The sequence below is a fragment of the Hyperolius riggenbachi genome, chromosome 3 (assembly GCF_040937935.1).
Source record: "Hyperolius riggenbachi isolate aHypRig1 chromosome 3, aHypRig1.pri, whole genome shotgun sequence".
NCBI lineage: Eukaryota > Metazoa > Chordata > Amphibia > Anura > Hyperoliidae > Hyperolius > Hyperolius riggenbachi.
Window position 1 is genome coordinate 507,507,398 of NC_090648.1, and position 15,013 is coordinate 507,522,410.

Here is a 15,013-nt window from a genome sequence, read left to right on the forward strand (position 1 = left end):
TGGCAACTACAGTGTCAGAGGTGCAAGAGGGGGATGGGGAGCAGCTTGTTACTGATTACCCCCAAGCACTCTATACATAGCAATCCCTGCCAATGGCAACTACAGTGTCAGAGGTGCAAGAAGGGGATGGGGAGCAGCTTGTTACTGATTACCCCCAAGCACTCTATACATAGCAATCCCTGCCAATGGCAGCTACAGTGTCAGAGGTGCAAGAGGGGGATGGGGAACAGTGTGTTACTGATTACCCCCAAGCACTCTATACATAGCAATCCCTGCCAATGGCAACTACAGTGTCAGAGGTGCAAGAAGGGGATGGGGAGCAGCTTGTTACTGATTACCCCCAAGCACTCTATACATAGCAATCCCTGCCAATGGCAGCTACAGTGTCAGAGGTGCAAGAAGGGGATGGGGAACAGCTTGTTACTGATTACCCCCAAGCACTCTATACATAGCAATCCCTGCCAATAGCAACTACAGTGTCAGAGGTGCAAGAAGGGGATGGGGAGCAGCTTGTTACTGATTACCCCCAAGCACTCTATACATAGCAATCCCTGCCAATGGCAACTCCAGTGTCAGAGGTGCAAGAAGGGGATGGGGAACAGCTTGTTACTGATTACCCCCAAGCACTGTATACATAACAATCCCTGCCAATGGCAACTACAGTGTCAGAGGTGCAAGAAGGGGATGGGAACAGCTTGTTACTGATTACCCCCAAGCACTCTATACATAGCAATCCCTGCCAATGGCAACTACAGTGTCAGAGGTGCAAGAAGGGGATGGGGAGCAGCTTGTTACTGATTACCCCCAAGCACTCTATACATAGCAATCCCTGCCAATGGCAACTACAGTGTCAGAGGTGCAAGAAGGGGATGGGGAGCAGCTTGTTACTGATTACCCCCAAGCACTCTATACATAGCAATCCCTGCCAATGGCAACTACAGTGTCAGAGGGGCAAGAGGGGGATGGGGAGCAGCTTGTTACTGATTACCCCCCAAGCACTCTATACATAGCAATCCCTGCCAATGGCAACTACAGTGTCAGAGGTGCAAGAGGGGGATGGGGAGCAGCTTGTTACTGATTACCCCCAAGCACTCTATACATAGCAATCCCTGCCAATGGCAACTACAGTGTCAGAGGTGCAAGAAGGGGATGGGGAGCAGCTTGTTACTGATTACCCCCAAGCACTCTATACATAGCAATCCCTGCCAATGGCAGCTACAGTGTCAGAGGTGCAAGAAGGGGATGGGGAGCAGCTTGTTACTGATTACCCCCAAGCACTCTATACATAGCAATCCCTGCCAATGGCAACTACAGTGTCAGAGGTGCAAGAAGGGGATGGGGAGCAGCTTGTTACTGATTACCCCCAAGCACTCTATACATAGCAATCCCTGCCAATGGCAACTACAGTGTCAGAGGTGCAGGAAGGGGATGGGGAACAGCTTGTTACTGATTACCCCCAAGCACTCTATACATAGCAATCCCTGCCAATGGCAACTACAGTGTCAGAGGTGCAAGAAGGGGATGGGGAGCAGCTTGTTACTGATTACCCCCAAGCACTCTATACATAGCAATCCCTGCCAATGGCAACTACAGTGTCAGAGGTGCAAGAAGGGGATGGGGAGCAGCTTGTTACTGATTACCCCCAAGCACTCTATACATAGCAATCCCTGCCAATGGCAACTACAGTGTCAGAGGGGCAAGAGGGGGATGGGGAGCAGCTTGTTACTGATTACCCCCCAAGCACTCTATACATAGCAATCCCTGCCAATGGCAACTACAGTGTCAGAGGTGCAAGAGGGGGATGGGGAGCAGCTTGTTACTGATTACCCCCAAGCACTCTATACATAGCAATCCCTGCCAATGGCAACTACAGTGTCAGAGGTGCAAGAAGGGGATGGGGAACAGCTTGTTACTGATTACCCCCAAGCACTCTATACATAGCAATCCCTGCCAATGGCAACTAGAGTGTCAGAGGTGCAAGAGGGGGATGGGGAGCAGCTTGTTACTGATTACCCCCAAGCACTCTATACATAGCAATCCCTGCCAATGGCAACTACAGTGTCAGAGGTGCAAGAAGGGGATGGGGAGCAGCTTGTTACTGATTACCCCCAAGCACTCTATACATAGCAATCCCTGCCAATGGCAACTACAGTGTCAGAGGTACAAGAAGGGGATGGGGAGCAGCTTGTTACTGATTACCCCCAAGCACTCTATACATAGCAATCCCTGCCAATGGCAACTACAGTGTCAGAGGTGCAGTAAGGGGATGGGGAACAGCTTGTTACTGATTACCCCCAAGCACTCTATACATAGCAATCCCTGCCAATGGCAACTACAGTGTCAGAGGTACAAGAAGGGGATGGGGAGCAGCTTGTTACTGATTACCCCCAAGCACTCTATACATAGCAATCCCTGCCAATGGCAACTACAGTGTCAGAGGTGCAGGAAGGGGATGGGGAACAGCTTGTTACTGATTACCCCCAAGCACTCTATACATAGCAATCCCTGCCAATGGCAACTACAGTGTCAGAGGTGCAAGAAGGGGATGGGGAGCAGCTTGTTACTGATTACCCCCAAGCACTCTATACATAGCAATCCCTGCCAATGGCAACTACAGTGTCAGAGGTGCAAGAAGGGGATGGGGAGCAGCTTGTTACTGATTACCCCCAAGCACTCTATACATAGCAATCCCTGCCAATGGCAACTACAGTGTCAGAGGGGCAAGAGGGGGATGGGGAGCAGCTTGTTACTGATTACCCCCCAAGCACTCTATACATAGCAATCCCTGCCAATGGCAACTACAGTGTCAGAGGTGCAAGAGGGGGATGGGGAGCAGCTTGTTACTGATTACCCCCAAGCACTCTATACATAGCAATCCCTGCCAATGGCAACTACAGTGTCAGAGGTGCAAGAAGGGGATGGGGAGCAGCTTGTTACTGATTACCCCCAAGCACTCTATACATAGCAATCCCTGCCAATGGCAGCTACAGTGTCAGAGGTGCAAGAGGGGGATGGGGAACAGTGTGTTACTGATTACCCCCAAGCACTCTATACATAGCAATCCCTGCCAATGGCAACTACAGTGTCAGAGGTGCAAGAAGGGGATGGGGAGCAGCTTGTTACTGATTACCCCCAAGCACTCTATACATAGCAATTCCTGCCAATGGCAACTACAGTGTCAGAGGTGCAAGAAGGGGATGGGGAGCAGCTTGTTACTGATTACCCCCAAGCACTCTATACATAGCAATTCCTGCCAATGGCAACTACAGTGTCAGAGGTGCAAGAGGGGGATGGGGAGCAGCTTGTTACTGATTACCCCCAAGCACTCTATACATAGCAATCCCTGCCAATGGCAACTACAGTGTCAGAGGTGCAAGAAGGGGATGGGGAGCAGCTTGTTACTGATTACCCCCAAGCACTCTATACATAGCAATTCCTGCCAATGGCAACTACAGTGTCAGAGGTGCAAGAGGGGGATGGGGAGCAGCTTGTTACTGATTACCCCCAAGCACTCTATACATAGCAATCCCTGCCAATGGCAGCTACAGTGTCAGAGGTGCAAGAGGGGGATGGGGAACAGTGTGTTACTGATTACCCCCAAGCACTCTATACATAGCAATCCCTGCCAATGGCAACTACAGTGTCAGAGGTGCAAGAAGGGGATGGGGAGCAGCTTGTTACTGATTACCCCCAAGCACTCTATACATAGCAATTCCTGCCAATGGCAACTACAGTGTCAGAGGTGCAAGAGGGGGATGGGGAGCAGCTTGTTACTGATTACCCCCAAGCACTCTATACATAGCAATCCCTGCCAATGGCAACTACAGTGTCAGAGGTGCAAGAAGGGGATGGGGAGCAGCTTGTTACTGATTACCCCCAAGCACTCTATACATAGCAATCCCTGCCAATGGCAACTACAGTGTCAGAGGTGCAAGAAGGGGATGGGGAACAGCTTGTTACTGATTACCCCCAAGCACTCTATACATAGCAATCCCTGCCAATGGCAGCTACAGTGTCAGAGGTACAAGAAGGGGATGGGGAGCAGCTTGTTACTGATTACCCCCAAGCACTCTATACATAGCAATCCCTGCCAATGGCAACTACAGTGTCAGAGGTGCAAGAAGGGGAGAGGGAGCAGCTTGTTACTGATTACCCCCAAGCACTCTATACATAGCAATCCCTGCCATTGGCAACTACAGTGTCAGAGGTGCAAGAGGGGGATGGGGAACAGTGTGTTACTGATTACCCCCAAGCACTCTATACATAGCAATCCCTGCCAATGGCAACTACAGTGTCAGAGGTGCAAGAAGGGGATGGGGAGCAGCTTGTTACTGATTACCCCCAAGCACTCTATACATAGCAATCCCTGCCAATGGCAACTACAGAGTCAGAGGTGCAAGAAGGGGAGAGGGAGCAGCTTGTTACTGATTACCCCCAAGCACTCTATACATAGCAATCCCTGCCATTGGCAACTACAGTGTCAGAGGTGCAAGAGGGGGATGGGGAACAGTGTGTTACTGATTACCCCCAAGCACTCTATACATAGCAATCCCTGCCAATGGCAACTACAGTGTCAGAGGTGCAAGAAGGGGATGGGGAGCAGCTTGTTACTGATTACCCCCAAGCACTCTATACATAGCAATCCCTGCCAATGGCAACTACAGTGTCAGAGGTGCAAGAAGGGGAGAGGGAGCAGCTTGTTACTGATTACCCCCAAGCACTCTATACATAGCAATCCCTGCCAATGGCAGCTACAGTGTCAGAGGTGCAAGAGGGGGATGGGGAACAGTGTGTTACTGATTACCCCCAAGCACTCTATACATAGCAATCCCTGCCAATGGCAACTACAGTGTCAGAGGTGCAAGAAGGGGATGGGGAGCAGCTTGTTACTGATTACCCCCAAGCACTCTATACATAGCAATTCCTGCCAATGGCAACTACAGTGTCAGAGGTGCAAGAGGGGGATGGGGAGCAGCTTGTTACTGATTACCCCCAAGCACTCTATACATAGCAATCCCTGCCAATGGCAACTACAGTGTCAGAGGTGCAAGAAGGGGATGGGGAGCAGCTTGTTACTGATTACCCCCAAGCACTCTATACATAGCAATCCCTGCCAATGGCAACTACAGTGTCAGAGGTGCAAGAAGGGGATGGGGAACAGCTTGTTACTGATTACCCCCAAGCACTCTATACATAGCAATCCCTGCCAATGGCAGCTACAGTGTCAGAGGTACAAGAAGGGGATGGGGAGCAGCTTGTTACTGATTACCCCCAAGCACTCTATACATAGCAATCCCTGCCAATGGCAACTACAGTGTCAGAGGTGCAAGAAGGGGAGAGGGAGCAGCTTGTTACTGATTACCCCCAAGCACTCTATACATAGCAATCCCTGCCAATGGCAACTACAGTGTCAGAGGTGCAAGAAGGGGATGGGGAGCAGCTTGTTACTGATTACCCCCAAGCACTCTATACATAGCAATCCCTGCCAATGGCATCTACAGTGTCAGAGGTACAAGAAGGGGAGAGGGAGCAGCTTGTTACTGATTACCCCCAAGCACTCTATACATAGCAATCCCTGCCATTGGCAACTACAGTGTCAGAGGTGCAAGAAGGGGATGGGGAACAGCTTGTTACTGATTACCCCCAAGCACTCTATACATAGCAATCCCTGCCAATGGCAACTACAGTGTCAGAGGTACAAGAAGGGGATGGGGAACAGCTTGTAACTGATTACCCCCAAGCACTGTATACATAGCAATCCCTGCCAATGGCAACTACAGTGTCAGAGGTGCAAGAAGGGGATGGGGAGCAGCTTGTTACTGATTACCCCCAAGCACTCTATACATAGCAATCCCTGCCAATGGCAACTACAGTGTCAGAGGTACAAGAAGGGAATGGGGAACAGCTTGTTACTGATTACCCCCAAGCACTCTATACATAGCAATCCCTGCCAATGGCAACTACAGTGTCAGAGGTGCAAGAAGGGGATGGGGAACAGCTTGTTACTGATTACCCCCAAGCACTCTATACATAGCAATCCCTGCCAATGGCAACTACAGTGTCAGAGGTGCAAGAAGGGGATGGGGAACAGCTTGTTACTGATTACCCCCAAGCACTCTATACATAGCAATCCCCGCCAATGGCAACTACAGTGTCAGAGGTACAAGAAGGGGATGGGGAGCAGCTTGTTACTGATTACCCCCAAGCACTCTATACATAGCAATCCCTGCCAATGGCAACTACAGTGTCAGAGGTACAAGAAGGGGATGGGGAACAGCTTGTTACTGATTACCCCCAAGCACTCTATACATAGCAATCCCTGCCAATGGCAACTACAGTGTCAGAGGTACAAGAAGGGGATGGGGAACAGCTTGTTACTGATTACCCCCAAGCACTCTATACATAGCAATCCCTGCCAATGGCAACTACAGTGTCAGAGGTGCAGTAAGGGGATGGGGAACAGTGTGTTAAGGATTACCACTATTCAAAGTATCTATAGAAGTGATTATTATGAGAACAGGACCAATAGAGAGCTAATACTGCAGTTAAGGGAGGGACCTTCGGGGCCCCTCTGGCCCAAGGGCCCCGATGCGGTCGCTACCGCTGCAACCCCTATTGCTACGCCCCTGGATATACAGTATTACTAGTAATAAGATGCCTGGTAAAAAATTGAGGCAAAAGAGCAGCCCATGGGAAAAAGAGCATAAAGTGGAGTAGTGCAAAAAATAGGAGATACTTAGCCCAGAAATAATGAGGTCAATCTCAGCAGCACAGCAGGGAACAAGGAATCCCCTGAGAGGACAAGTCCCACTAGTTCCGCGAGCGTCACCTCGCTTTATCAAGGAGAGAGGATGAGGAGGCAATCAAACTAGCAGTTAAAGGACAACTGAAGTGAGAATAAAACAGAGAAACCGAGAGCCCAATATAGTGTAGTATGTATTGGATCAGGGAGAATTAGTGTGGAGTAAGTATTATACTTACAAACATGGGTTACCGTTTAGGCAACCACTATATAGGCAAGTGGGGAGATTAGACCTGTCCCCACTCAGGAATAAGATGTCGCTCTCTGAAGAAGGAAAGGGGCGTTTGCCACCCTTCCAACCACCAAGGGTGGATATCTTGACAAGTAGATGTACAGAGGCGCCAAAAGGATAAAATATGCTAAAATGTTTAAAATATTCGGGTGGCGGCGGTGGACCGGCCACTCAGAAATAGACTCGATGCTGTCGCTTAAGATAAAGACAATTTATTCACATACTCCATGAACAGACTCTATTTGTCAACTGAAGTGAGAAGAATAAGGAGGCTGCCATATTTATTTCCTTTTAAACAATACCAGTTGCCTGGATGTCCTGCTGGTCTATTTGACTGCAGTAGTGTCTGAATAACACCAGGAACAAGCATGCAGCTAATCTTGTCAGATCTGACAATAATGTCAGACACACCTGATCTGCTGCATGCTTGTTCAGGGGCTGTGGCTAATAGTATTAGAGGCAGAGGATCAGCAGGGCTGCCAGGCAACTGGTATTGCTTAAAAGGAAATAAAGATGGCAGCCACCATATCCCTTTCATTTCAGGTGTCCTTTAACTGCAGCTGCAGCTCTACAGAAAACTACATAGAAGCCAAAAGTTCAAATATTAATTACAGCAAAGACCCCGTTATCCGTAATTCAGACAACTGGAAGTCTCACCTAACCAGCATGCCTGAGGGGGTATCGGGACTGTGCTTCGGGGGTTTTTTAGGCCGTAAAATACTCACCGATCCTCCAGTGACACCTTCTAGCCATCCTGCGGCTCCGAGCGGCTTTTCGGTGGCCATCGACGTGTCATGTGATCCGACGCCGATCAATCGATACGCCGAGACATCGGAGTGCCACTAGGAGCTACAGTATGGCTAGAAGCTGTCACTGGAGGATCGGTAAGTATTTTATCCTGCACGGGAAGGGGAGGTTTGTACTTTTTTGCTTTTAATTTTGCTCAGGCAACCGGCAAGCGCGTGTATCCGGTGCCAGGTGATCCCCGCCAGTGCCGCATACTAGGAACTTTGCTGTATTTATCTTTGTGGGAGCTGATGAAAGCAGATCTTACACCACACTGACATGGCAGCTGTGCACACTTCACACTTTCAATCTCAGCCCTTAAGCTGAAAATATCAAACTAAAGGAAAGCTCTATTTAACATTACTCCTACAGATACCACTATTAAACTGATTAATTTATTTTAACTTCGGGTTTGCTTCAAAAGCAAAAAGTTGAAAGTTTGGTCATCCTGTTCCCGCCTTCTCCCTGACCATGCTCCAACTTTCTCATCAGTGCAGAAGCCCCAGGATGACATCAGAAGAGGCGCTGTGCTGTTTCCATTACCCCAAATTTCACTATAAAACTGGGCTACTCCAGAGCCTTTCTTAGATCCTCATACAACCCCACTTTTCCCACACAGGGTACCTCTGAACAATTCCGATAAGAACTCCCCACCGTGTACGAATGCGGCTGTGCCTGCCCCAGTATGGCCCAAGCTTGCGCTGTAGCACGTAGCTGCTTGTGGACAACTGTGCAAGAGCGGCTTTCTGCTACTGTGCATGTGTGGACCATACTTGCGCAGGCGCGTTATAGCTGCGCTGGTACACAGAGGGGGGCGTGGCTATGAGCGTGAAGAGGATCCCTGGGTCGAGGAGGATTTGGAATGATTTAGGCGCTTCCTGCTACTTGGGTATTTTGTTTATATCACAGTAGTGGCTCCGTGAAGCTGGCCCCCCTACAATCAGCACAAATAAAAATTCCATCATGCTTGGTTAGTGCTACGTTTGTGCCCATTTGTGCTGCAAAAATGAAGATTTGCGCTGCTTTCGTTTTGAAGATAATAGCATTTATTATTTCCAAAACAATACCATCCCCCAGCCCCCGTACAACAACCTACAGACATGAAACTGGTATGGGTGGGTAGTGCTGTGCATGTGCTCATTTGTGCTGCAAAAATCATCATATCTTTTATAGTTTTTCAGCTATTCATGTATTTATAAAGGTCAAAAAAGTTCACCAGGCTCACTCAGCCTTTGCAATATTGTAGGGGGGGGGGGGGGGGGGGGTAAGTAAACTTTTGACTTTTATAAAATTGTGAATATCTCAAAAACTATAAAAGATGATTTTTGCAGCACAAATGAGCACTTACACAGCACTACCCACCCATGCCAGTATCAGGTCTGTAGGTTGTTGTATGGGGGCTGGGCGACGGTATTGTGTTGGAAATAATAAGTGCTATTATCTGCAAAATGAAAGCAGCACAAATCTTAATTTTTGCAACACAAATGGGCACAAATGTAGCACTAACCAAACATGATGGAATTTTTAATTGTGCTGATTGTAAGGGGGGCAGCTTCATGGAGCCCACAGTAGTAGTGTCTAAATCACACTCCTGAATAAAGTCATCTGCACCTGCGCAGCAGCATGGAGTTTGTGCGCATGCGTGGTGAGGCTGCTTTTTGGGGGTCTCAGAGCAGGATTGAGAGGAAGCCCATCCTCCCCTCTCGAGGTGAGTACCCCCTGAAAGAGCCTTTTTTGAAGCAAGAGGTGTACATATTTATTTCCCTTTAAATAATGCCAGTTGCCTGGCAACCCTGCTGATCTCTTTGGCTCCAGTAGTGTCTCAAATACACACCTGTAACAAGCATGTGGCTAATCGAGTCACACTTCAGTCAGAAACTTCTGATCCGCATGCTTGTTCAGGGTCTTTGGCTAAAAGCATTATAGGCAGATGATCAGCAGGACAGCTAGACATTGTAGAAAAGGAAACAAATATGTCAGCCTCCTTATCCCCATCACTTCAGGTTGCTTTTAAAATACATACAGGTTTTTTGCTACTTTGTGCCTCCGCTGGAATTTAAGTTAAGTTTTAGGAAAGTGCTGTAAACCTCAGAGTATCAATGGTAAAACCCAGTTTCTTCCAGGAAGAGCTGTTGAATTGTTATGCCCCCATGTAGAGTATGGATTTAAAATGAAAAATAATAGCATTATTACCATCTGTGTCATAGTCTGCCAGTCCTCACAAGTACTCTGCTGCTGGAGGTTTCATACAAGATCCATGAAGCGCCCGTGCCAGACCAGTGACACCATCTTTCACACTCATGCAGTTCTTGATACACAAATATAGTTGTGATGGAGAAGTGCCTGTGAATACACAAGACATGCAGACATTCTAACCACCTGCTTATTTCACAGCACATGCCGTAGCTCACAAAAAAAGAGAGTATGTGTCACATTTTTGTAAATATTGTGTTACAGTTACATGAGTGACATGACTATGTGCTCTGTAATGTGCTGCAGAAGATGTCACTGCTATATAAATACATAATAATAATAATATGGTAGGGCATTAGACTATGACTATGGTAGGATTAGAGTGTGAGCTCCTCTGAGGACAGTCAGTGACATGACTATGTGCTCTGTAATGTGCTGCAGAAGATGCCAGTGCTATATAAATACATAATAATAATATGGTAGGACATTAGACTATGACTATGGTAGGATTAGAGTGTGAGCTCCTCTGAGGACAGTCAGTGACATGACTATGTACTCTGTAATGTGCTGCAGAAGATGTCACTGCTATATAAATACATAATAATAATATGGCAGGACATTAGACTATGACTATGGTAGGATTAGAGTGTGAGCTCCTCTGAGGACAGTCAGTGACATGACTATGTGCTCTGTAATGTGCTGCAGAAGATGTCACTGCTATATAAATACATAATAATAATAATATGGTAGGACATTAGACTATGACTATGGTAGGATTAGAGTGTGAGCTCCTCTGAGGACAGTCAGTGACATGACTATGTACTCTGTAATGTGCTGCAGAAGATGTCAGTGCTATATAAATACATAATAATAATATGGTAGGACATTAGACTATGACTATGGTAGGATTAGAGTGTGAGCTCCTCTGAGGACAGTCAGTGACATGACTATGTACTCTGTAATGTGCTGCAGAAGATGTCACTGCTATATAAATACATAATAATAATATGGCAGGACATTAGACTATGACTATGGTAGGATTAGAGTGTGAGCTCCTCTGAGGACAGTCAGTGACATGACTATGTGCTCTGTAATGTGCTGCAGAAGATGTCACTGCTATATAAATACATAATAATAATAATATGGTAGGACATTAGACTATGACTATGGTAGGATTAGAGTGTGAGCTCCTCTGAGGACAGTCAGTGACATGACTATGTACTCTGTAATGTGCTGCAGGAGATGTCAGTGCTATATAAATACATAATAATAATAATATGGTAGGACATTAGACTATGACTATGGTAGGATTAGAGTGTGAGCTCCTCTGAGGACAGTCAGTGACATGACTATGTACCCTGTAATGTGCTGCAGGAGATGTCAGTGCTATATAAATACATAATAATAATATGGTAGGACATTAGACTATGACTATGGTAGGATTAGAGTGTGAGCTCCTCTGAGGACAGTCAGTGACATGACTATGTACTCTGTAATGTGCTGCAGGAGATGTCAGTGCTATATAAATACATAATAATAATAATATGGTAGGACATTAGACTATGACTATGGTAGGATTAGAGTGTGAGCTCCTCTGAGGACAGTCAGTGACATGACTATGTACTCTGTAATGTGCTGCAGGAGATGTCACTGCTATATAAATACATAATAATAATAATATGGTAGGGCATTAGACTATGACTATGGTAGGATTAGAGTGTGAGCTCCTCTGAGGACAGTCAGTGACATGACTATGTGCTCTGTAATGTGCTGCAGAAGATGTCACTGCTATATAAATACATAATAATAATAATATGGTAGGACATTAGACTATGACTATGGTAGGATTAGAGTGTGAGCTCCTCTGAGGACAGTCAGTGACATGACTATGTACTCTGTAATGTGCTGCAGGAGATGTCAGTGCTATATAAATACATAATAATAATATGGTAGGACATTACACTATGACTATGGTAGGATTAGAGTGTGAGCTCCTCTGAGGACAGTCAGTGACATGACTATGTGCTCTGTAATGTGCTGCAGAAGATGTCACTGCTATATAAATACATAATAATAATAATATGGTAGGACATTAGACTATGACTATGGTAGGATTAGAGTGTGAGCTCCTCTGAGGACAGTCAGTGACATGACTATGTACTCTGTAATGTGCTGCAGAAGATGTCAGTGCTATATAAATACATAATAATAATATGGTAGGACATTAGACTATGACTATGGTAGGATTAGATTGTGAGCTCCTCTGAGGACAGTCAGTGACATGACTATGTACTCTGTAATGTGCTGCAGGAGAGGTCAGTGCTATATAAATACATAATAATAATATGGTAGGACATTAGACTATGACTATGGTAGGATTAGATTGTGAGCTCCTCTGAGGACAGTCAGTGACATGACTATGTACTCTGGAAAGTGCTGCAGAAGATGTCAGTGCTATATAAATACATAATAATAATATGGTAGGACATTAGACTATGACTATGGTAGGATTAGAGTGTGAGCTCCTCTGAGGACAGTCAGTGACATGACTATGTACTCTGTAATGTGCTGCAGGAGAGGTCAGTGCTATATAAATACATAATAATAATATGGTAGGACATTAGACTATGACTATGGTAGGATTAGATTGTGAGCTCCTCTGAGGACAGTCAGTGACATGACTATGTACTCTGGAAAGTGCTGCAGAAGATGTCAGTGCTATATAAATACATAATAATAATATGGTAGGACATTAGACTATGACTATGGTAGGATTAGAGTGTGAGCTCCTCTGAGGACAGTCAGTGACATGACTATGTACTCTGTAAAGTGCTGCAGAAGAGGTCAGTGCTATATAAATACATAATAATAATATGGTAGGACATTAGACTATGACTATGGTAGGATTAGAGTGTGAGCTCCTCTGGGGACAGTCAGTGACATGACTATGTACTCTGTAATGTGCTGCAGAAGATGTCAGTGCTATATAAATACATAATAATAATATGGTAGGACATTAGACTATGACTATGGTAGGATTAGAGTGTGAGCTCCTCTGAGGACAGTCAGTGATATGACTATGTACTCTGTAATGTGCTGTAGAAGATGTCAGTGCTATATAAATACATAATAATAATATGGTAGGACAATAGACTATGACTATGGTAGGATTAGATTGTGAGCTCCTCTGAGGGACAGTCAGTGACATGACTATGTACTCTGTAATGTACTGCAGAAGATGTCAGTGCTATATAAATACATAATAATAATATGGTAGGACATTAGCCTATGACTATGGTAGGATTAGAGTGTGAGCTCCTCTGGGGACAGTCAGTGACATGACTATGTACTCTGTAATGTGCTGCAGAAGAGGTCAGTGCTATATAAATACATAATAATAATATGGTAGGACATTAGCCTATGACTATGGTAGGATTAGAGTGTGAGCTCCTCTGAGGACAGTCAGTGACATGACTATGTACTCTGTAATGTGCTGCAGAAGATGTCAGTGCTATATAAATACATAATAATAATATGGTAGGACATTAGCCTATGACTATGGTAGGATTAGAGTGTGAGCTCCTCTGGGGACAGTCAGTGACATGACTATGTACTCTGTAATGTGCTGCAGAAGAGGTCAGTGCTATATAAATACATAATAATAATATGGTAGGACATTAGACTATGACTATGGTAGGATTAGATTGTGAGCTCCTCTGAGGACAGTCAGTGACATGACTATGTACTCTGTAATGTGCTGCAGAAGATGTCAGTGCTATATAAATACATAATAATAATATGGTAGGACATTAGACTATGACTATGGTAGGATTAGATTGTGAGCTCCTCTGAGGACAGTCAGTGACATGACTATGTACTCTGGAAAGTGCTGCAGAAGAGGTCAGTGCTATATAAATACATAATAATAATATGGTAGGACATTAGACTATGACTATGGTAGGATTAGAGTGTGAGCTCCTCTGGGGACAGTCAGTGACATGACTATGTACTCTGTAATGTGCTGCAGAAGATGTCAGTGCTATATAAATACATAATAATAATATGGTAGGACATTAGACTATGACTATGGTAGGATTAGAGTGTGAGCTCCTCTGAGGACAGTCAGTGATATGACTATGTACTCTGTAATGTGCTGTAGAAGATGTCAGTGCTATATAAATACATAATAATAATATGGTAGGACAATAGACTATGACTATGGTAGGATTAGATTGTGAGCTCCTCTGAGGGACAGTCAGTGACATGACTATGTACTCTGTAATGTACTGCAGAAGATGTCAGTGCTATATAAATACATAATAATACTGAAATGAATCTCTCACCTTCAGTTGGTCCTGGCAGGGGTCAGTTAGTGCTCTTCTGTATAAAGGATAATAATAATAATTTAGTATTACTATATAAGCAGGGCAGGATGACAGGGGACTATGTAGAGACTTGTCTGTGTCTCCCTGGGTGAGAACTCTGTTGTTTCTATTCTCCAATCAGCCCTCAGTTCACTTCCGCAGTCTCTGTTATCATCAATTGCATTTCTCTGCGTGTGTAGAGTCAGTTGAAAAACCGGTAAACTGCGCATGCGCGGTACCCATCACGTGCGCGTTCTCGTCACTCTCTGCGCGGCGTTCACAGCGCGACATCCAATGCGCAGGCGCGATAAACACGCAAATTGCTGTCCTCGCTGGAGCTAATGGCGCGCATTCGCAGTGAGGAGATGAGCGCGCTTCGCACGCTTACCACGCATGCGCAGTGTCTATTGCGCACCCCCATGACGGTCTCAGAGAAAGAAAAGAAACAGAAGGTGATGGAGGTGAATGAGGGGAAGCTGAAACTTGTGCCCAGAATGAGAGAAAAAGGACGGGGCGGTGTCGGTATCAAGCATATCACTCCTATTAGAAGCAGTTAAGATTACAAAAGCTGCACTTTAAAATATATATATATATATATATATATATATATATATATATATATATATATATTTTTAT

General features: G+C 45.5%; 1 protein-coding gene across 1 annotated transcript in view; it reads right to left on the reverse strand.

Moving 5' to 3' along the window:
- PARP11 (poly(ADP-ribose) polymerase family member 11) overlaps window positions 1–14,609 on the reverse strand; it is a 50,580-nt gene extending 35,971 nt beyond the window's left edge. The window contains exons 1-2 of the mRNA XM_068273132.1: window positions 14,357–14,609; window positions 10,014–10,163 (exon numbers count right to left, since the gene is read on the reverse strand). Coding sequence (XP_068129233.1) covers window positions 10,014–10,025 — 12 coding nt within the window. The 5' untranslated portion in view covers window positions 10,026–10,163; window positions 14,357–14,609. The remainder of the gene's footprint in view (window positions 1–10,013; window positions 10,164–14,356) is intronic.
- Window positions 14,610–15,013: the final 404 nt, after the last annotated feature.